At 43.2% G+C, this 23,459-nt stretch overlaps 1 protein-coding gene across 9 annotated transcripts in view; it reads right to left on the reverse strand.

Moving 5' to 3' along the window:
- The window catches only part of PPP1R9A (protein phosphatase 1 regulatory subunit 9A), a 254,557-nt gene that overhangs the window by 198,187 nt on the left and 32,911 nt on the right, over positions 1–23,459 (reverse strand). Inside the window, exons 1-2 of one of the 9 annotated variants that reach the window (XM_045004341.1) lie at positions 19,594–19,670; positions 1,864–1,933 (exon numbers count right to left, since the gene is read on the reverse strand). The exons of the other annotated variants lie outside the window; for them this stretch is intronic. Of the exons in view, the coding sequence (XP_044860276.1) occupies positions 1,864–1,887 (24 nt within the window). The 5' untranslated portion in view covers positions 1,888–1,933; positions 19,594–19,670. Of the gene's footprint in view, positions 1–1,863; positions 1,934–19,593; positions 19,671–23,459 lie in introns of those variants that run through there. 9 annotated transcript variants of the gene reach the window in all.

Genomic DNA, 23,459 nt, shown 5'->3' on the forward strand with positions numbered 1-23,459 from the left:
TTCTCTTTGCAGTGAGGAACTATAGCAGTTAGGGTCTCAGACCTGAAGTTCTCCAACAAAAACCGGTATTTTAAAAGTTTATCAGATCTTGGAAAGAAAAGTGTATAGGCTCCTGAGCAAATCCTAGTATCCAAACTACTAGCTTAGGCCCCAGTTCTGTAAATTCCCATGTTACTCCTGAAGGCATTCTGTGCCAAAAAAATAAAAATTCTGCTCACAATTTAAAATTTTGCAAGTTTTATTTGTCAATAGAAAATGCAGAGGCTTCAGCATGGCAGTGGGGAGCACAGGTCACTGGCCGTACAAAGGTGGGAAATCACCCTGCAGCCTCTCCACTCCTTGGAGATACGGACTCAGTGTTGAAGCTGCACCTGACCCTGACACATCACAAGACCTGGGCCCCAGGTGTGGGGCAGGCAAGCTCAACCAGGCAGGATCCAAGTGTGGAGGGGCTCAGTGTGGGGGGATCCAGGCGTGTGGTCAGAGGATTCTGTGTAGGACAATCTGGGTGCAGGCAGCGAAGTGGGGGGGTCTAGGTGTGGGGGATCTGGATGCACAGAGGCTCGTTGGGGGGGGCAGTTCCAGGTGCAGGGACAATGGGACTCTGCAGGGGCTTCCAGGTAAAAGTGGTTGGGGCTCAGTGGAGGGGTCAGGGTGTGGGGGTCTCAGCAGAGGGGTCTGGGTGCTGGGGAAGTGGGGTTTGGTGGGTGGGGGTCTGGATATAGCTAGTTGGGGGTCAGTGGTGTGGGGGTCTGGATGTGGGGGCCTAGGATGGTGCAGGGGGGTGGGGCTCATCAGGGTGGGGGTTTGACTACAGGGAACTCAGTGGGGGGGTCATCTGGGTGCAGGCGTGGGGGTCCAGAGGCAGGGGGTCTAGGTGCAGGAGGGCTCCAAATGCAGTGGTTGAGATTCAGGTATGGAGTGAGGTATGGTTCAAGCAGGGGTGGGTTTCAGGTACGGAGGACTATGGGGGTTCTGGGTGTACGGTGTGAGGCTTGGTGGGGGGTCTGGGTATGGGACGTCCAGATGTACAGGGGTTGGGCGGATGGGGGAGCAGCTCCCCATATAGTGACCCTCCCCCCGCAGCTGGGGAGCGATGGGGGCAGGAAGCAAGGGAGGATGCTGAGCTACCTGCAGCTGGGGGAGGTTTCTGGGGGTGGGTCTGACACATAGGCACCGACTCTGTGGGTGCTCCGGAGCTGGAGCACTCACGGGGAAAAGTTAGCGGGTGCTCTGCACCCACCAGCAGCCAAGTTCCCCCCTCCTCGCCTCCTTCTCCCCCCGCAAGCGCACCACATCCCCACTCCTCCCACTCCCTCCCACCCAGCGCTTCCCATCCTCCCACCGCCTAACAGCTGTTTGGCAGCGCTTACGACTTTCCGGGAGGGAGGGGGAGGAGCAGGGATGCAGCGCACTAAGAGGATGAGGCGGAGAAGAGGTGGGGCAGGGGCGGGGACTTTGGGGAAGAAGTGGAATGGAGGCGGGGCAGGGGAGCCAGAGGCGGGGAACGATCAAGCACCCACTGGGCAGAGGGGAATTTGGCGCCTATGGGTCTGATACATCTAGGGTGACCAGACAGCAAATGTGAAAAATCGGGACGGGGGTCGGGGGTAATAGGAGCCTATATAAGAAAAAGACCCAAAAATCGGGACTGTCCCTATAAAATCAGGACATCTGATCACCCTAGACCCATCCCCAGCCACTCCTTGCAGGGGAAGAGGAAGTCCTGTCTTCTCCTGCCTCCAGCCCAGCTAGGACTAGCAGCTGATCCTGGCTCAGGGTAGGAGCCACTGGCTGGGGTGTCCCCAGCCCTGCAGTGATTTACCTCGCTGCTGGCTGCTCCAGATGTCTGAAATGATGTACCTGCATAGCTAGAGAGTGGTACATGACTGCTCTTGCAGCTTCCCTTTGCTTCTGTCAGAAAGTCATTTTTCTGTGGGAAAGCAAAGAAATCTGCTTGGGACACGAATTCTGCGCATGTGCAGTGGCACAGAATTCCGCCACGAGTACCATGTGGAGTCCCACTGACTGGAGGTCAGAATGGAATTCAGTGGAACCCTGCAGGAATAAGCCCAAGTGGGACAGGGCAATTTGCAGGAATAGAGCCATAGTAAACATTTTTTGCATACTCTTGTAGCCAATCATTTTATTTAATCATTTAATAGAGGATTTATTGTTGTGATTAAGAATAATCAATTTATGAGTGTACGTGTATATTAGTTATATAAGCCAAGTAAGACTGTAAGCAAGGCCTACAGGCTGAGGCCCGTTAGATTTCAACTTAGCTATACAGGATACATCTATGCAGCAACTAGACATCTGTGGCTGCCTGTGCCAGCTGGCTCAGGCTGCGGGGCTGTTTCATTGCAGTGTAGATTTCAGGCTCAAGTTGCAGCCCAAGCTCTGCGACCCTCCCACCTCGCAGGGTCCAAGAGCCTGGGCTCCACCCCAAGCACAGATGTCTACACAGCAATGAAACAGCCCTGCAACCCGAGTCCCGCAAGCCCAAGTCAGCTGGCACTGGCCAGCCACAAGTGTCTAGGTACTGTGATGCACCCAACTCTACGATATCTTTGGGTATGTGAATAGGAGTATAGCATTGGCTATTGCATGGACTCTCTCAGGTTTTGTATATGTATGTGTGATTGTAACTTAACTTATAATACAGACAAAATTACTTATTTCTAACTATGGTCATTGTATTTGTTCTTCATGTCTCTCCAAACCTAAGAAAATCCCTCAGGGTGACTCTCACCCCACTGACCTTAAAATTATAGCAACATAGGAGACGGACTCACTCACGAGGCTGTGGTTTAACACAGACCAATATAAATAAAGGCTACCCTCTCCTGCAGTATTTCTTGTTAGGCAAAGCAACAGTATATTATCTGCCTATGTAATATCACTGAATCTGATTCTGTGCACAAATAAAAAGAATGCCATATTACTAGAATAAAATCCTCGTATTCCTATTTTTATATGCAGAGAGAATTTCAGCTACTTATTTGTAAACATTTGTTTGTGCTTTAGCTATCTAATACCTTCATTCAAACAGTGCTAATTAACATATTCATTTACAGAATGATTATTGGGCACATTTTTATTATTTTGCAGTAATTAGTGTCTGCAATTTATATTTCAGTGTACTTTATATAGCATTATTCACTTTGACTACAAAGCTTAGCAGGGCTTATCCTTACAAATCAGATCAAGTTCTTCTAAGCAATTAATTAATTCATAGATTAGTTGTACAGTACCAGTAAGTGTCTTTACATATCAACAAGATAACCTTGAATAAAGACAAAATATGGGCAGATCCAAACACACAATCTTATGTAATATACTCCAAGTGCTAGTAATAAGAACAATCACATTACAAATTAAAGTATTTAGAAACTGGGAATAAAATATTTATTAGCTATCACAGAAAAGAATTCCTTTTTAGTTTGGCTAAAAGAAAATTGAAAAAAGGATATGGATCATACTATGTCTACAATAGATAACTGTGTTTCTCAGGCTTTCCACAGTTCCCATTATGCTTCTCTGGTCAAGAAGCACATCAAGAGGATATTATTTTACACTGGGCCGAAGTCAGCCCCAAATGGCCGTATAGGGGTTATGTAGATATCTTTGATATACTGTACATCAGTCACTTCCCAAATGACTGGAAGTCAACAGGACAAATCTCTTTCTTCAATGGGAGATGCTGCAGCAGATGCACAGTAGAACCTCAGAGTTATGAACACCTTGGGAATGAAGGTTGTTCATAACTCTGAAATGCTCGTAACTTTGAACAAAACATAATGGTGGTTCTTTCAAAAGTTTACAACTGAAGCGAACATTGACTTAATACAGCTTTGAAACTTTACTATGCAAAATAAAAATGCTGCTTACCCCTTTTTTAAAAAAAGTAGTTTACATTTAACACAGTACTGTACTGTATTTGGGGGTTTTGTTTTGTTTTTTTTTAAATTGTCTCTGCTGCTGGCTGATTGCCTACTTCTGGTTCCAAATGAAGTGTGTGGTTGACTGGTCAGTTTGTAACTCTGGTGTTCGTAACTCCAAGGTTCTACTGTATAGTGCTTCTAGTATGGGCTACTGATCAGAACTCGGGAGTAGGACTTAGGCCTCTTTATTTCTGTTCCAGACTCTGCTACTGATTTGCTCAGGCACCATGGAACAAAAGTCACTTAACATCTCTGTCTCAGCGTTCCCCTGTGTAAAATAGACATAATAATACATGCCTGCCTACCTGTGTCCCACCCCAATTACAGAGAAGCAATCTTTGTTTTTTCAAGATGTTAAGATTCTTATCTAGGCCAGATTCTGCCACTGGATCTGAACAGGTCAAACCCTGTTCACGCACAGAGCTGCACTGAAGGATGTGTGCAGGTGCAAGGGTCAGTCCATCAGAATTCAGCTGACGGATCAGAACCTTAAACAGTAAATTCTTCGGGGAAAGGGTCTTGTCTCCAAACAATCTGGGAACTACATAAATAGAAATAATAGTTATAACCTACAGCTGTCTGTGAAATGCTTTGATAGCATCAAATAAAGGTGTTACATAAAACAGGAAAGTATTTATTATATTATATCCTTGCATTAATGTTTGTATGTGAGGAAGGGCAATTCAAGCAATTACATAAATAATTCTATAGAAACATCATAATAGTATGAAACTTCAATGCCTAAAAGAAAGTTTAAATTGCTGTAGGCACTCTGTTGCTGCAAGGAATATAAATTTAATAGAAATTCCATACTGTCAGCATTTACCATTTGGGTAAGGAGGGGTTATTAATTTGATTGGTTGAGTAATTTTAAAGTAATATTTCAAAAAAAACCAAGACAGTTTCTTAATAATTAAATCTCCACTGCTTCCTGGCTGTCAAAGTGGCTTAACATCAAGAAAAGGAATAAGGTCTCAGCAATTGGGGGATATCATGATTTGTTTCCTACTTCGCTAAGCCTACGATTATAAAACATGACACCCAAAAGTTTTCAAATAACTATCCAACTACCTGGGGGTTGGCGCCATGAAGAAACTTAGTACCCCCATTATAAAGAATAGGAGGTTATAAAGATGTTATAAAAAGATTTCCAGTTTCCCACTTCTTCTCTACATACATTTCAAGATTAAATTATTCCCCAGATACTTGCTCATGGCAAACCCCTTAGTTTCAATGAGAATCACATGTGAGTAGAATTCTGCCCTAAATGCATCACCCTCTTCTCAGTTTCTTGAAGCTTCATTTTACCAGTACTATAAGGCTGGTGAAATGACTCGCATATCTGTTTATAAGTACTGGAGAACAGAAAAGGTTTTCTCTATCCTGAATCTAGACAATGAAAAAGAGTAATCTTGTGCTTAAGGAAATTCCAGCAGGTCTGGGTTCAATTCCTGACTTTATCACACACTTCCTGTGTAGCCCTGAACAACTCAGTCTCCATGCCTCTATAAAAAGGGGACAGTACTTTCCTTTTGCACCAGGGTATTGTGGGATAAAATCACTAATGTCATGAGATGTCCAGACACCAACAGAAATGCAATTTGATTTAGTGGAAAGGGGCTGGACCGGGAGCTGGAACACCTGTGTTTTATTACCAGATCAGTCACTGACCTGCTGCGTGATTTTGGATGAGTCATTCCACCTCTTGGTGTCTCAGTTTCTCCTCACACCTTTTCTCTGTCTTGTCTATTTAGACTACAGTATAGTCTCTGAGTGGGAGGAACTTACTTTTACCTGCAGTGACTAGCACAATGGCATACTCTGATCTCACTTGAGGCCTCATGGCACCTCCAAAACAAAAATAAGTAATAATTACTGAGATAAATGCCATAAGTACCTAGACCTTTGGATTAAACTAGCCTAATTTGTTCATCTATTTTTGATTTATCCATGATTTCCTGAATATCGTTTCTGTTCCATGCTCATGTTTGTAAATGGTAATATAAATAAATCTTCGTGTTTGTCACCCAACAAGTGTTTCTTATAAATAAAGATATAAAAGGAGACATGGTTTGATTTCAGGACACACAACATTATTGTTGCCCCTTTTTGACACCAGAAGCTAATCAAGTTTCGGATCCCTGGGGATGTTCTAGTCAGAAGTAGAAATTGATGATGTCTGGTACTTGCTTTGATGCAGTCTTGTTTATACACAAGGAACGTATAAAGTCCTGCTTCTCAAAACACAGGAGAAACCAAGAACAAAATGAGTAGTTCCTTAGCTTACAGTCCCATGCCTCTTTAGCCAACACCGGACTCAAAAGCTCACTCTCTCTAGCTTTTACCAAGGTCATGCTGTGCTCAAAGGATATCACTTAACTTTCTTGCTTTTTCCTCTCTGCTTCTCTCTCTCTCTCTTCTGTGTTCTCTGCCCACAAGAGCATTGGCAATTCAAAATAAGACTGCCAGGAGGGTGTAACAGCCCCACACATCCAAGATCCCTGTTTAAAGGTCTTAATTTTTCTGAATAGTAAGGTTTATTATATTTGAATAGTAAAATATCTCCATGCCCAAATGTCTTCTTTAACTCTCAGTGCTCCTAGCCATACAACCATGTGCTCATGTAATGCCACCATATTCAAAAACAGATTAGCAGTGGATATGACTAAAATTCAATCTTGGCCAAATTATTACCAGTCACCCTGTACAAACTGTACAACATGGCCCAACAAGCACTATAGCTCCTCCTTCCCAGGTGTCTGATGCCTCAGCAAAATCAGATGGCAAAGGGTACAAGTATGAGGAAAACTGCCAGGAATCACCTGACATTACTGAAGTCTGCTCTCATATCCAGTAAGGAGGTAAATGGTCAAGAGCGAAAGAGAGCGAGAGGGCAAAGAAAAGAGAAGGAACAGAGACAGGAAGAGATGCGGAGAGAAGAACAATAAACAAAACAAAAAAGAGAATGTGCAAGACTTTTGTTCTTCTTGAAACTATGCATTTCATATGTGGTCGTTTGAGACACTTTTTATTAATATACCTTTTTTAAAAAATTCCAATTTTGCCATTGGAGAAGTTGCATTTACTCACCTGGGATGCTTGAGGTGGTTTTACTCCCTAAAACACTGACATCTTAAATTAATATTTGGATGTGGTTTACCCTTGCTCATTAATGGAAGTGTAGACAACCTACAGTTAAGTACAAGTCTTACTTCCACTGGTCAGATTTGAAAAATTCACTCACTTTTGAAAACATCTATTGATTTGACTGATATTCCCAAAATGATGCTGGAACCAGTAATAGCTCTAAAAATGAAATATCCATTTTAAGTGTGACCACTATACTTATTAAAAGCTATTTAGCCATAGAGCTAATGAAAGAACAAAAAGATATGCACGAGTAATTAGCATGACCAGGCAGAAAACTTTAATATTACAGCACAATTATTATATGACAAGATGGCATTTGTTAAATAACAATTGCTACAACTAGCTGATGATAAAAAGAGTGAACATTTTTTCTTCATATGATAAAATTATTTTCTCCTATCAGGTTCTGTCTGCCATACTCTGTCTCCAGGCAAATGAGACTAACCACATTGGGCCAGATTTTCAAAGGTATTTTAGGCACTTAAAGACGTAGGTAGGAATCCTGTGGGATTTCTAAAAGCATGTAGGCACCTAACTCCCCATTGAATTCATATATGCAATGTGAATAAAACAATGGTAATTAAATCTCAGTGTGGGCCTTTCTTCATACTATCCCTGTCTGTTAATTCAACCCTCAGATTTAAACAGCAGTGAATTATTCCTCCGTGAACCATTTTCTAATTATACATATTTACATACGAAACATATCCTTTATTGGTCTATAGCAGAACAGCTGATCTGGTCAGATGTTTTAATGTATTTAAGAAGAGTTACACTTTCAGATCCAAAAGCCTCAAAGGTACGTATAAACTCTGTCACATAGCAATCAGCCTTTTAGATGCGTTCTTTCGTCTGGCTGCTGAGTAGTAGAGAACAAAGGGAGTTCTTTTGATACAAATGTTGATGGTCTTCTGTGAAAAGTGTTCCCTTCCTTACCCTTTGGATTTTAAGGAACTGGCCAGAAAAATCTCCATTTATTATTAACAGAACACCAAAAATGTGCCTGCACTTTATAGACAAATAAAAATGTGTGACTTTGCCTCAAAGAACTTACAAGCTATGTTATACAGGCTGGTTCACATTGCAGGGCAGGGAGAAATAGGAGAACAAAAGTGTTTTATGTATTTATAAGATTTATAACACAGAAAAAAGAGCCTACTCAACATTCTAGAGTTAAAGCAATAACATCACACATTTTATTTGATTAGTAGAGTGTGTCCTGAGGGTTTGAGAAAAAGAATTAAGATACAGTTATTATTAACTAGGGTTAATAGTCCACCAGAAAGAAGGGTATAATACTTAGGGCAGATGTAGAGTTTTAACATTGTTACCTATGAGCTCTGTGTTCTTGGGGAACCAGGGCGCAGTATCCAGCCTTTCTGACTCATGAAGGGCCCACCCTCCCCGCAGCCTGTGCTCGAACCAAAACCAATCAGCAGAAAGACTTACAAAACGCAAGGAAAAGGCAGTGGAAGACACACCTAAACGCCTCCTGACAAGGGTGACAGCATTAAGGCAACTCCCCTAGCCTCATTTGCATCGAAGATGGGGCAGGGAGGCTTCTCCATTAGCATACAGAATTGAGAACAGAGATTCCAAGGCAAGAGCCGCACTGAACTCTGGGACCAGAAAAGCAGGGAAGCACTGCGTGATGGGGGATCTCTGCTCCAGATGTTAATGAACCCGCCTGCACACACCCAGCTCAGTAGTTATCAGACCAATTCTAGTAATAAATCCTTTATTGGTAACCCAAATATGGAAGCTGCCTAATTGCATTGTGAGCTCCCTCGACGGAACACCGCCCATAGCCAGGAATGATCAGTTCCTATCGTCTAGCCTGAACAAAACAACTCTGGTCTACTCCCTTGAGCCATCAGTTTATCCATAAACAAATCTAGTGTTCTCCCTTGAACCATTGTTGTTTCCCTACAAAAAAAATCCCTACACACACTCAAGTAAATGCTCTGATATATAATAATAATAATAAGAGATATACCAATCTCCTAGAACTAGAAGGGACCTTGAAAGGTCATTGAGTCCAGCCCCCTGCCTTCACTAGCAGGACCAATTTTTGCCCCAGATCCCTAAGTGGCCCCCTCAAGGATTGAACTCACAACCCTGGGTTTAGCAGGCCAATGCTCAAACCACTGAGCTATCCCTCCCCCCAATAAGAGTGCTGATGCCTGGATCCAAAATCTGCATCAGTTCCATTGGGACTTCATCTTCTCCTGACTGATCATGCTGGGGGCTCTGCCTGTCTCCAGCACTCCGGACCCTCAGCTACCACCACCACCACCTAGGACCCCCGTTCGATTCAAGCTTCCCGGTGTGGTGAGAACCCAACTCCCTCACCCCCCCCGTTTTTTTTCCTACTCTAGGTATAGCTTTCTAACCCTGACTTGTGAGATCAGGTATAGTTTTCTAAACCTGACTTTTGAAATGAAATTTAAGCTAGATTTAATATTGTAACTGTTTTGTTTGTTTGGCACTCCTTGCATGGTTATTACCTGGCAATAAATAACTTTTATGGTTAAGCTGGTTACTTCCCACCCTCCCTTCCTCTCTCTTGTGTTTTTGGCTTCCTCTGCAGCAACGCTTCTCTTACCTAAGCTAAAGATCCCTGCAGCACCACAAAATTCGATGGGGTTTGCTCATCAAGTGGGTTGCTAGCAGAACAACTGTAACATGAAAGTGGGGCTAGGGATGTGCTGAACCTGTGGCATAGGAGGGTGACAGCTTAGAAGTGCTGCTCAACCCAGCCTGCTGAGTCCAGGGACATATAAGGAGTCAGCTTGGGAGTGCTGATTGACCCAGTCCTCTCAGACACACTCTGATTCTGGGGCTGGAGGAACCCAGCCTTGGGGAACCTAGGTCCTGCAGGATAGCTCCATTGGGAGGGAACTTGTAGAAGGGAGAAGTAGAGCTCCGTATGAGAACACAAGTGACACAAGCAGTACATTGACAGAATTACAGAACCCTCCCACCCCAGAAAAGTAACCCTAATAAATGAGCGTACCCCAAAGTAATGGGCAAATCTGGTAACAACATCCAACTATCGTAAAGCATAGAGCATAACTAAAGTTAGAAAGGAGGATAAGTATCATTATTTCATTTTATATATTGAGAACCTGAGGCGCACAGATGGAAAAGATTGAGGCACAGTAAACCACATCAGGAAGAGGCGCCATGTACTAGATGCTGCACGGATAATATCTTGAGATCTATGAAAGAACCAGGGAAGAGCAGGCTGACCACTTCCTACCGACTTGGTTGGTTTCTTAGCTTTGCCTTAATTTTGTCATCCAATTTTGAGAGCATGCCTCCTCAAGTGCCATAAAGAAGAGAGAAAACATCCTCATCCAAATTCCCAAGGAAAAGCCAAGGAAACCTAATTAAGTAAGTTGCCAATTTTGCTGGTTACTTGAGGTAAAATAGTGGAGTCACTATATTATTGTAAAGCATGGCAGAATTTGATCCAAAGAGGTGGGGGTTAGCCAGGGGTGAAAATATCTGAAAGGACTTATCGGTACGCCGGAGTCCTGAGTGGGAGCATGGCCTCAACCGGAAGAGGTGGGGCCTTTACAGATGTAAAGGCTCTGGGGCTCTGGCTGTGGCTAGGAGACCCAGGGCTTTTAAATCACCCCGGAGCTCCCAGCTGCAGAGGCGGGTGGGAGCCCCGGGGCTCAGGGGCAAAATAAAGGGCCCGGGCTCAGGCCACCATGGAGCTCCGGGCCCTTTAAAGCACTGTCCGAGCCCTGCTGCCGGAGCTCCAGCAGTGATTTAAAGGGCCCGGGGCTCCCCACAGCGGCTGGAGCACTGGGCCCTGTACATTCCTGTCCAAGCCCGGCAGCTGGGCTCCAGTGGTGATTTAAAAGGCCCGGTGCTCCGGCCGCTGTGGGTAGCCCCGGGCCCTTTAAAGCACCGCCCAAGCTCCGCTGCCAGAGCTCTGGCAGTGATTTAAAGGGCCCGGGGCTCCCCGCAGCGTCCGGAGCACCAGGCCCTTTACATTCCTGGCCAAGCCTGGCAGCCGCACTCCGGTGGTGATTTAAAGGGCCAGAGGCTTCGGCTGCTGTGGAGAGCCCCGGGCCCTTTAAAGCGCCGCCCGAGCCCCGCTGTCGGAGCTCTGGCAGTGGCACTTTAAAGGGCCTGGGGCTTCCCGCAGCGGCCGGAGTTCCGGGCCCTTTAAATCACCGCCGGGGAAGCCAGTCCAGTCTGGCACTGCGTACCAGCTCTTGCCAGTACGCCATACTGGACCGTACCGGCTTACTTTCACCTCTGAGGTTAGTCCCGAGCCAAAGAGGGATCAGGCTGGTTCTAGCCCCCTGTCAAACTGGCAACAGAATGCATTCCTGGGAGAAACAGTAGGCATGGATAAATTGGAGAAATGATTAACTGGAAATCGCATGTAAATATTTACATTGTTCACAAACTAATTTATCCCCCAAAGTGAGACATCTTGTTTGACAGAAATTAATTTGATGAGCAGTCTTATAAGAGACTTATAAAAGAAACTGAGTTACAAATTTTGCCATTAGATTCCAACTAAAGGAAACACGATAAATTATATAAGTTTTACCTGAAGTGTTCTCACCATGTAAAATAGCTAACTTGTGATACTGAATGGAGTTTAGGGAACAGCCAATTTCAATTAAACAAATATCCAAAGAAAAAATCTTACAAGTAAGCCATTAACAACAAATAAAATTACCTTCCATTTGAATAGTCTAGCCAATTCACCTTTTGCCACATGAATATTCACATTTTTATCTCAGTAAATAAATATTGTCATATCAAAGATAGAAAATACAGTAAATATTAGACAGAACTAAAACAGCTACAGTTTGCCCCTGAGGCCAGGGGCTGGACCTTGGACTGCAGTTGGCTGCTGAGGTGAGGGGCTGGACTAAGGACCATCAGCCCCCCCAGAAGAGGGGAGGGAGAAAGTGGAGTGGGGCACAGCTGGAGGGCCGTGCTCAGCAGAGGATGCTGCGGTCTGGGGAGCGACATGGGTCCAAAGAGTGGAGACAGCAGTGACGGAGGTGTGACACCACTAGCTGAAGGTGGACAGGAAGGGCCGAGAGCTAATTCCTGGGATGCCAGCAAGAGGCGCCACAGTGGTAAGTTGCGCCCCGTTACAAGCATTATGGACCCTGGTGCAGGCCAGCAGCCCAAGTATGTACTCAGGTCCCTGGAAGTCTTCGACAGGGGAAGCTAGCTTGCGCTGAAGCATGCAACATGTCCTCACTACCACTGTTTACTGCATGAGCTAGATTAACGCTAGCACAGGTATCCCTGACTGCATTGCAATCACCCCTTCATTTGCAATGTGGAATATTCATAGAAAATCATGACAAAATGAAAACGGGAGTTAAAGACCGATAATGCCATACCAAAATCTCAGTGAAAAGCTTATTAAAAACTAGTCAGGTTATATTTAGCCAGTCGTTTTCAATTTCTGAAAACTGAAAAATGAAACCAAATTCTATATATTTACAGTACCATTCAATCTTTTAACTGCTTTCTTCAAGAGATGCATATGCATAAAAACAATATTGAAAAATTTAGTGATAAAGAATTCTGTAATCACAAATTCATATACTGCCATTTCTTTAAAAAAGAAAAAAAAAGGACCTCTGGCTTTTTGTTTTTATAGCACATATATGAATGCCAAAAAGCAGAGTTAGAGGACAAGACAATAAAGAATAAAAATTAGAAAGATGTCCTGGGTCATCACTGGAAACAGAGACTGGCAAGTGCCCAGAATCAATACAGGGAAAAAACTGCAGGAGAAGGCAACCAGTGACTGCTTTTTTTAAAAAGCTACATGTACACCACTTACTTTAGATAAGGTCAAGCCAAAATAGCAAGTAAAGGACTCAACTGCATATTTAAAGGAAATCTTCAACGACTTTCAGTGCAATGCTACTGATGCAATGCCATACAAGTGCTAAAGAAAACAGCCACTGCAATTCCTAAATGCTTAAAATGCAACAGCAATGTGTTATATCTGTAATACGTTATTAAAGCTAAGATCATTGGGCAAATGGTCAGCTTTCTGTACAGTTATGTGAGACACTAGAACAGGAGTGGCCAAACTGTGACTCGTGAACCACATAAGGCTCTTTTACCATTAAAGTGCTGTTCACAGAGCCCTCCCGTGCTCCATCTACCAGACTGTGGGGAGCTCGGGACCTCTGCCTTGCAGTGGGGTAGAGGCTCCCGTCCAGTGGGGAGGAGGGTCTCGGGGCTTTAGCCCCGCTGTGCATACCTGCCGAGACTTCAGCAGGAGTGGGGCTGAAGCCCCGAACCCCATCAGGCGCCTCCCAGTGGACTGAAGCCCCAAACCCCAGCCGGCACCTCCCATGGAGCTGAAGTCCCAAGCTCCGACAGATGTGCCCCGGTTCTCGAACTTTTGAAGATTGCTGTATGTGGCTCAGAGGGTCAGTAAGTTTGGCCACCTCTGCACTACAATTTGACCTGATCTACTGCTCTGTAGGTCCACGTAGGCTAAATGTTCTTTCTAGGCAGCATCTTTACTTTCAATAGGAACAAAACAACTCATGCCGCTCTGCCAGTGACTTCAGGCCAAACTCAGAAAGATTTCGTAGACTGGTAGAAGGTAAATCCAGCCTTTCACAGGTGGTAAATGTTAAGCCATGCCCTTGAAAACCCCACATCACAACAGAGGTTCCCCTAAGGGCTTAAAGAGGGACAGACAACCCTTTGCCATGAAAACAGAAAATTGTATGCATAGTCTTAACAAACCTATTTTACCACATCAACTTTTGAGTCAAAAGAACACATGAAGAGAGTTTTTTCCCCTAAACTTCTTGTTGTCTTTCATTTTAATCCTTTTATGCAAAGCACTATTAAACTTTTAACTTGTTAATCATCTCTCAAGTGTATTATGAATTGCTGTTAGTCATCTTTCGAAATAGAAATTGGCCCTTCTAACAGCAGTTCTTAAGCTATATGCAATTAACAGCGTGCCTGTTTTATATCATTATTGGAAAGAAGTCCACAGATAAAATGAGACTGTAAGCAATTTGGTACATTATATAGAGTGATTATTTTTAAAATTTGCAATGTAGTACAGTACAATGTAAAATTATGATAAAATTTGAGTTGGGTATTTCAGCATGTGATTTCAACCTGATGTTCAGCGTCCTAACTGTAACTCTCATTAGTATTACAGAAAAAATTTAAGTGATGGGAATACATATTAACCTATTTAGGCCATAGCTAAATTTAAAAGGCAAGATTCATTTTGCCTCCATTGTAAATGAACTTGGCCACCCAATAAACTTTATCTTTTCCATAGGTTGTTTTGTATTTTATCTATCACCTGGGTTATTGATATTTAATTGCTCAGCTCTACTAGGATAGATTTTTCCAGGCCCTTCTATTTTTGCACTGCTGAAATGTTATATTTAAATATGGGTCAAATTTGTATGCTCTAGAACAATCTTAACACATTAAAAATAAAAACTTCAAACACCTCTTTTAGATAGCTATTTTGATTATATTAACAGCAGGAAATAGCAGTTTGGCTGGGTTTTCCTAACAGGAAACCTATTAAAAGTATACTCTCAAGGCTAAAATTAGACCTACTAGCTTTGTTATAGATCATAGTTGCACACGTGTGTGTGAAAGTCATACGATCCCAGCTATATATTTAGGGCTTGGCTACACTTGCAAGTTCCAGCGCTGCAATTACACCCTGTCCACACTTGCAGGGCACAACCAGCGCTGCAACTCCCTGGCTGCAGCGCTGGCCGTACACCCAGGTCTGCTTGGGGTATAAGGGTTGCAGCGCTGGTTCTGCAGCGCTGGTCATCAAGTGTGGACACTCACCAGCGCTGTTATTGGCCTCCAGGGTATAAGGAGTATCCCAGAATGCTTTTAACTAAATTATTCCCTTTGTTTTGTTATGCAGCCTCTCTTTGTTTTGTTGTCAATTCGAGCTCCGGGCTCCGTGCACCTGGAGCTGCTTCAAACATAGCTCCTGTTTGCTGTCATTAATCTGTAACTACTGTCAACAATGAAATGAGATAACCCCCTGCAGGGGTTGAGTGTTTGCTTTGCTTGAGAGAAACGGGGGAAGGGGCAGAGGGGGGAAAGGGAGTATGTTGGATGCAGGCTGTTTGCAGTTAACAGTAAGGGGGTGGGAAAATTCTGATTTTGCACAGTGTCGGTTCCAAAAATCCACTCTCTCTTCCCCCCCCCCCGGTCCCTGTCACACTGCCCCACACCCCCCTCTTTTGAAAAGCACGTTGCTGCCACTTGAATGCTGGGATAGCTGCCCATAATTCATCACTCCCAACAGCGCTGCAAATGCTGCAAATGTGGCCACACTGCAGCGCTGGTAGCTGTGAGTGTGGCCACACACCAGCGCTGGCCCTGCACAGCTGGACGACCAGCGCTGCAACTACCAGCGCTGCAGATTTGTAAGTGTAGCCATACCCTTAAGGTGTAATTCTGACCTGAGATGGCAAAGCTTCCATTATATCAATAGGGCCAGGATTTCACACCTATATTTTTCTTGTGAAGTGGCAGAATAATGAACTTTTTATAGATGCATGAAGTACACAGAAAATGCAAATGCAGTATCATATCCACTTGCTAGAATGCAGCAGGCAAGTGAACAGGTTTGTTTAACCTGCCACACTGTTGCCCTGTATTTACTTTTGAAAAGTTCCTCAAGAGATTAATTTTAATTAAAGCTAAAATTCAGCCACTGAAAAACAAGTAAAAAAATTAGGCTCCTCCTGCATTTAATTAATTTTTGAGAAGTTTTATGCTTTATGACAACTGATCAACTACAACCCAGCTTCTCAAAAATTAATTAAATGCAGGAGGAGCCTAATTTTTTTACTTGTTTTTCAGTAAAAATAAAATACCGAACTCTAACAGATAAAAGAAACATCCTTAATATGCTAAGCTTCTTACTAAAAGATACGTTTATTTGACTCTCCCTTTCCTCTATTAAAAATAATTCAATCTATGTTTGTAGAGTTCTGCTTTAAAAGTTATACATGCTTAAATAGGGCACATAATTACAAGTATGAAATATTTCATGAAATTGTTATGCTAATTTTGGATCTGTAAAATAAAGTGTTCTTGGAACAATCAAAATTCAGTAGCAGATATCACTTAGTGTGTTTTACACAGGAAAAAATGGAAATAATTGTTTTTATTTTAAAGGTGCCATTTAACCACGTACATTTGTACCCGTTGCTGGCATCCATCATCATCAACATGTCATTTTTCTAATACAAACCATGCCTTACTGGTCAAGGCTCAGCATGTTGAAAGGAAAGGCACTTGCATTCAAATGGTTCTAAGAGGAAAGTCAGCTATCTCAGGCCTACACCCATTAGAGCTGCAGTCTCCTTATAGCAGAAAAAAAATGGACAAAAAAGGCCATTAATCCAGGTTAGTGACATTGTTCTCTCATGCATGATTGGGGTAATCAACTATGAAAACTTAAGGATGCATTTTTAAAGACTGCCCGTTTGTAAAAAGGCGATACAACTAATACCTCAGAAAGGAGGGTTAGGTAAAGAGTGGAAACCATGAAAAGTAAGACTGTCGATTAATCGCAGTTAACTCATGTGATTAACCCCAAAAAAGTAATTGCAATTTGAAAAAAAAAAAAAGAATCATGATTAATCGCAGTTTTAATTTCACGGTTAAACAATAGAATACTAATTGAAATGTATTAACTATTTTTGGTTGTTTTTCTACATTTTCAAATATATTGATTTCAATTACAACACAGAATATAAAGTTTACAGTGCTCACTTTATATTTTTATTACAAATATTTGCACTGTAGAAATTATAAAAGAAATAGTATTTTGCAATTCACCTCATAGAAGTACTGTAGTGCAATCTTTATCACGAAAGTGCAATTTATAAACTTAAGATTTTTGTTGTTGTTACATAACTGCACTAAAAAAAATAATGTAAAATTTTAGAGCCTACAAGTCCACGCAGTTCTACTTCTTGTTCAGCCAATCACTAAGACAAACAAGTTTGTTTACATTTATGGGAGATAATGCTACCAGCTTCTTATTTATCATGTCACCTGAAAGTGAAAACAGGCATTCCCATGGCACTTTTGTAGCCAGCATTGAAAGGTATTTACATGCCAGATATGCTGAACATTCGTATGCCCCTTCATGCTTCAGCCACCCTTCCAGAGAACATGCTTCCATGCTGATGACACTCATTAAAAAATGTGTTAATTTTGTGACTGAACTCCTTAGGGGAGAATTGTATGTCTCCTGCTCTGTGCTGAACTCGCATTCTGCCATATATTTCATGTTCTAGCAGTCTCGGATGATGATCCAGCATGTTGTTCATTTTAAAGACACTTTCACTGCAGATTTGATAAAACGCAAAGAAGGTACTAATGTGAGATTTCTAAAGATAGCTACAGTACTCGGCCCAAGGTTTAAGAATCTGAAGTGCCTTCCAAAATCTGAGAGTGAAAAGGTGTGGCACATGCATTCAGAAGTCTTATAAAAAGCAACATCCCGATGCAGAAACTACAGAACCACCAAAAAAGAAAATCAACCTTCTGTTGGTAGCATCTGACTCAAATGATGAAAATGAACATGCGTTGGTCTGCACCGCTTTGCATCATTATTGAGCAGAACCCATCATCAGCACAGATGCATGACCTCAGGAATGGTGGCTGAAGCATGAAGGAACATATGAATCTTCAGCACATCTGGCATGTAAATATCTTGCATCTGACTGGCTATAGCAGTGCCACGTGAATGCCTGTTCTCACTTTCAGATGACATTATAAACAAGAAGCAGGCAGCATTATCTCCTGTACATGAGAGTGTAACCCCTTTGAGGTTTAGAGAGCATGGCCCCTTTAAATCTCTTTCCCAAGGGGGAGGGGGAGAGTAAGAAAAAAAGAGGGAAACTCCAGGGGGCAGGCGCTGGAGCTCCAGGGAGGGAGTGAGGCAGCCAGCAGGCCCTGGAGAAGGAAGCAGGGAGAACCTGCCTGAGGCGGACAGGCCCCATCGGGGACAGCCCAGGACAGGAGCCAGGAGGAGCCCTGTGCCGGGGGGAATCGCCCGAGAAGGACAGGCCGGAGCTGGACCCAGTATCACAGCTGCCCAGAGCTGCCTGGGGCTGTGACTACTGGGGTTTGCTTGTGACTCTGCACTGGGAACAAGGAGGGAGGTTGTAGCTAGTTAAGTGGGGAGGTGGTCGCTCTGTGGGGCTTTGCAGAGAGCGGCAGAAGAGGGCACTGGAGGGGTTTGCTGGGGAGAGTTCACTGGCGCCGAAGATGACCAGGAGCACCCAAGACTCACCACCAGACTGGAACTTTGCTCAGGCCTCCTGAACTCTGTGTGCAGACACACTGCTCAGTGTCTGCCCTGTCAGACTGTGCTACCACTGGGCCTGTGGGGCCTTGGTTTGGATGCAGCCCTGTTTTACTGCTCCCCCTATATCTCTCCTTGTTGTATTTCTCCTCTCATCCCTCTGTCAATAAATATCTCCCTTGTTCTATCCATTGCACTTTTCCTGTGGGGGGGGGGTGTTCACCCCGGGAGGGGTTGGAACAGGTGCCCCTGAGGTGGAAGGGATTTCTCCTGCTGCATTCCTGCGCGCGCTGTCTCTTGGCCAGAGCTGCCTGCAGAGCAGACTCCATCTTGGCCACGAGGGCGCTAAAGTTACATAAACAAACTGGTTAGTCTGAGAGATTGTCTGAACAAGAAGTAGGACTGAGTGGTCTTGTAGGCTCTAAAGTTTTACATGGTTTTATTTTTGAATGTAGTTTTTGTGCATAATTATACATCTGTACATTCAACTTTCACAATAAAGAGACTGCACTACAGTACTTGTATTAAGTGAATTGAAAAATACTCTTATTTTTACAATGCAAATATTTATAATAAAAAAGTGAGCATTGTGCACTTTGAATTCCTTTTTGAAATTTATTGATTTCAATTTCAACATGTGGAAAACATCCAAAAATATTTAAATAAATGGTATTCTGTTATTGTTTAACAGTACGATTAATCGCAATTAATTTTTTTAATCACTTGACAGCCCTAATAAAAAGCCATGAAGCCTGTTAATCTCCTGCACTCAGATGCCACAAAGTTCCAAAGAAAATGGGAATAAGCATACTCTCTCTACCTTTATTTTGTATCTAAGCTTCCTAAACTATTACATAAATTACTTAGCTAGTTTTCAGTAGCGCCCTTTCAGTGAAATCACTTCTCTATTGTGTTGGGCCTTGTAAATAATGAAAATAAATGTTGTATATATCATTCTCTTTGCAACTGTTTAAAGGAGAGACATTATCTCACCCACATTGTCTTTTATTGGATCAGCTTCTGAAGCTGAAAGAGACAAGCTTTCAAGTTTACACAGAGCTCTTCTTCAGATCTGAGAAGGGTACTCAGTGCCTTCTAAAGACTAGTTACCAACACTCATCTATTATCGGCAGATCTTTTCTCTCTTACCAATGTGGAGATATCAGGTGAATGTTTGAATCCCAGCAGCTACAGGCTCCTTCTTAAAATTGTTGACAAGCTGATACGTTTGCACTGTTGTGGTGTAACTTTGGAATGTCTGTTTATGACACTCTGAGAACCTTAATAGTGAGCCTGTATTGGCTGTGGGCTTAGTGACTTGGAGGGGAGTCTGTGACAGTGGCCTTTTAGAACACGCAGATGCTATTGCCTTTCTATATGCAACATTAGCAGTACATTTGAAATGTAGTCATCTTGACAAGTAAAAAAAGTATTGGAAGTACATGGAATCTGGTCTGAATATTAAAAGATCCCCTTTGGACTTACAGCATCATCTCATACAACAAGAAATTATTCACTGGACATATTGGCCATTGTGGTAAATGACAACAGAAGAGGGGAACATGAAATAACTCCTGATGTGCTTAGCCTAAAGGAACTTACTGCATGTGCTAGGATATCATCCAAAATTTCATAGGTTTTGTTCTCCGAGCCAAATTCTGCATGCACAACTCACATTGACTTTATACCATGGAAAAGATCTAAATGACCTGAACAATCTCTATACCAGTGGGTGGAATAAACATCCACTATAAATTAAACAATTCAAGAGGTGGGACACAGAACAATCATTCCATGTATCCCATGCTCTATGAAAAAAATTCAGTATTATTTGAAATATAGCATTCCAGAGCAAATTCCGTCCTAAAAACACTCAGCAGACATTATACCAGAAGATATGGAGTTCTGCTCTCCTAAAGGTACACAAATATAACTGGATTTAAAAAAAAAAAAAAAGATTACACTAATATATATAGGAGTTAAGTTCACCCAGCAAAATTCTCCTCTGAGATATATGAATTCCACATGCAGATTTTCGTCCAGTGACTGTGTATAAGTCCATACATGAAAAAAATTAAAAAGACTATGCACAAACATTCTAAATAGAATCTTTTCCGGTCTGTGATGGGGTATATAAACCCCACACTGGGCAACAAGGGGGAAAGGAGCTGCTCTGGCCTCAGCCAGCCCTGCCCTGCAAGAGGTGCACAGACTGGAGGAGGAGTTAAAACGGAGCAGAAGGTAAGAGAAAGGACCTTTACCTTGCAGCTCCCAAGAAAAGGGCTGAGGGAAGACAGGATCTCTCTCCATCAACTACTTGCCTGAAGGTCCCTCCTTGAGGAAAGGAAGGACCTGCTTCTGTTATACCCTGAGAGGGCATTTCCTCCTCTTACCTATTAACTCAGTTTATTTGTGTTGCTGCCCCGTGGTTTGTTTATGGACGACCCCTGAAAGGGAGAGACTTGTAACTGACTGACTGGAGGGCTAATGCCCAAGCGGAGGCAGCCACTGCCCCAAGAGGCAGAGAGCTACCACACCATGCCCAGATGCAAAGAGGTGCCAAGCAGTGAGCTCACATTCCTCACAGCCTCCTGTGATAGACTGCAAACTCTGGATAATAGCAGGTGGTAGGAAATGGCCCAGGGAGGGCAGGTTTAAAGGGCTCCTCAGGTGTCAGACCCTTCTGTCACTCTCACAGGGCCTTGGGCTGGAGCTTAGTGAAGTGGGAGGGCCCAGGCTCCCCTACCACTCCCTAAGCCCTAACCACTATGCAACACTCCCCACAAGTGAAGACCATCTCACAATCCAAAGCTGCAGTTTGCTCTGGAATGCTATATTCCCCAATCATTCTTTACTTATTTTCATCCTTTGTCAGAGAACATTCAGTGTCTGAATACCAGAAACTTAGATTTACAGGAAGATGATTGTTCTAGTAACCCATGAACATAAAAAAATAATAATACTGCCAAGATGAGGAGCCTAATTCTCATTCACATCAGTTTTACACTAGTGTAACTCAGAGAAGAATCAGACGCAGAAGTTTATTACCCCCTCCCCTTCCTACCAGAATAAGGGGCCTGGGTTTAGATAATTTAGATCAGTGGTGCCCAAAGTTTTCCTGTCCCGCCCCCCTCACCAGTAATGGAATCTGTCTGTGCCCCCACCCCTCCATTACTGCACAGCCAGGGCTTCCTCAGCAGAGGAGCTTGGGCTGAAGGTGGAGCTGGGAACAGAACTGGGAATGGAGAAGGAGCTGGGGTTAGAGGCGGAGCTCAGCTGGGGGGGTGGAGCAGGGGGCGGAGTGGAGCTGCAGCTGAGGTCAGCTGGGATGAGGACAGAGTGGGGTTAGGGGGTGCTTCCTCCCCATCCCCCCATGGGGGCTGGCCCAAGCTCCACTGCACCCTCCGAACACTCCTCTATCATCCCCCTGCCCCCAAGGAGCATGTCCCACAATTTGGGGACCACTGATTTAGACCTTGCCAATTCTGCATGGACTGATCTCTAATGGAATATTTGATTATTACTTACATCACATGCAATAATATGCTACCCTTCCTAATGCTGTTATGCTGAGGTCTGGGCAATCACAACACCTCACTGAAGCTGTTGGGTGTAAGAGCCATCTTCTATTCAGGGTAAATAAGGGAATAATTACAAGCCCCTTTATTCACTGATAGTTGAAATAATGGAAAATCACAGCCCAAGGATCAGCACACATGCAAGCCTAGGCAATGGCTGAGCCATGCAGTCCCCGGCAGTTTCATGTGGGTCTGATTACAAATACAGGGCAGGGTATTGAAAAGACTGCAGCTGTGTGTCTGGAAGAGAAGCAGCAAAAACATCACAGAAGCACAGAGAAAAGACAGCAAGCAAACACCAGACATAATCAGAGAAGCATTTGTAGCTGACCCTGAGAAAAAGCTGAGAGCGTGCACTTTTGGGCAGTGCGCTGCTGGAAAGAGGCTTGGATCTGTGAGCAAAAAAACTGACTCCTGCTGTTTGATGCCTGCTGTGTTCAGGGAAACAGGACTTTGTACTCTTCATAAATAAACAGGATTGCATCAAAGAAATACCTGGCTATCATCAATTTCTCCTCCTAACAACCCACAAGATCCGAATAATGGCTAACCATTTGGGTCAGAAGGGTAACAATACTATTTAAAATGTGCAACCTTGTTTTATGTAATAAAATAAAAAATATTTTAACTCCCCTAACATTCTCCATCCAAGCATCTCAAACTGTTTTGCAAACATTGATAAATGGAGCTTAACCACACACCTGTGAGGTTTATAACTATTTGCTCCATTTTACAGAAGGAAATAACCAAGGCAGAGGATCAGTGACTTGCTCAAGATTACACGAGAAATCTGTGACAAGCCTTAGAACATCTGATTCCTAGTCTCATGCCTTAAGACCATTCTTCCACCAGTGGAGTGAATCAGAGAGGAGTCAAATCAAAACAAAGGGCAATACGCTCATTGATTTCAAAAGCTTAAGATTTGACCTATACTCTACACCAGCGGAAGGCAACCTATGGCACGCGTGCCAAAGGCAGCACACAAGCTTATTTTCAGTGGCACTCACACTGCCCGGGTCCTGGCCACCGGGCCGGGGGGGGCTCTGCATTTTAATTTAATTTTAAATGAAGCTTCTTAAACATTTTAAAAACCTTATTTACTTTACATGCAACAATAGTTTAGTTATATATTATAGACTTACAGAAAGAGACCTTCTAAAAACATTAAAATGTATTACTGGCACGCAAAACCATAATTAGAGTGAATAAATGAAAACTCGGCACACCACTTCTGAAAGGTTGCCGACCCCTGCTCTACACCTTCATTTTCCCTTGAGCATTCTGAAGTGTGTGGTTCAGCAACATGTGGATTAGAAAGGTTCTACTGTATTCATTTAACATCTAACACTTCCTCTTGATCTCCCAGTGAGTTCTGTCTTGTGTGTTTAAGACATTTCTGCAAAAACACACGACAGGACTACTCAAGTATGTAAGGTA

This window comes from Mauremys mutica, chromosome 2, assembly GCF_020497125.1.
Source record: "Mauremys mutica isolate MM-2020 ecotype Southern chromosome 2, ASM2049712v1, whole genome shotgun sequence".
NCBI lineage: Eukaryota > Metazoa > Chordata > Testudines > Geoemydidae > Mauremys > Mauremys mutica.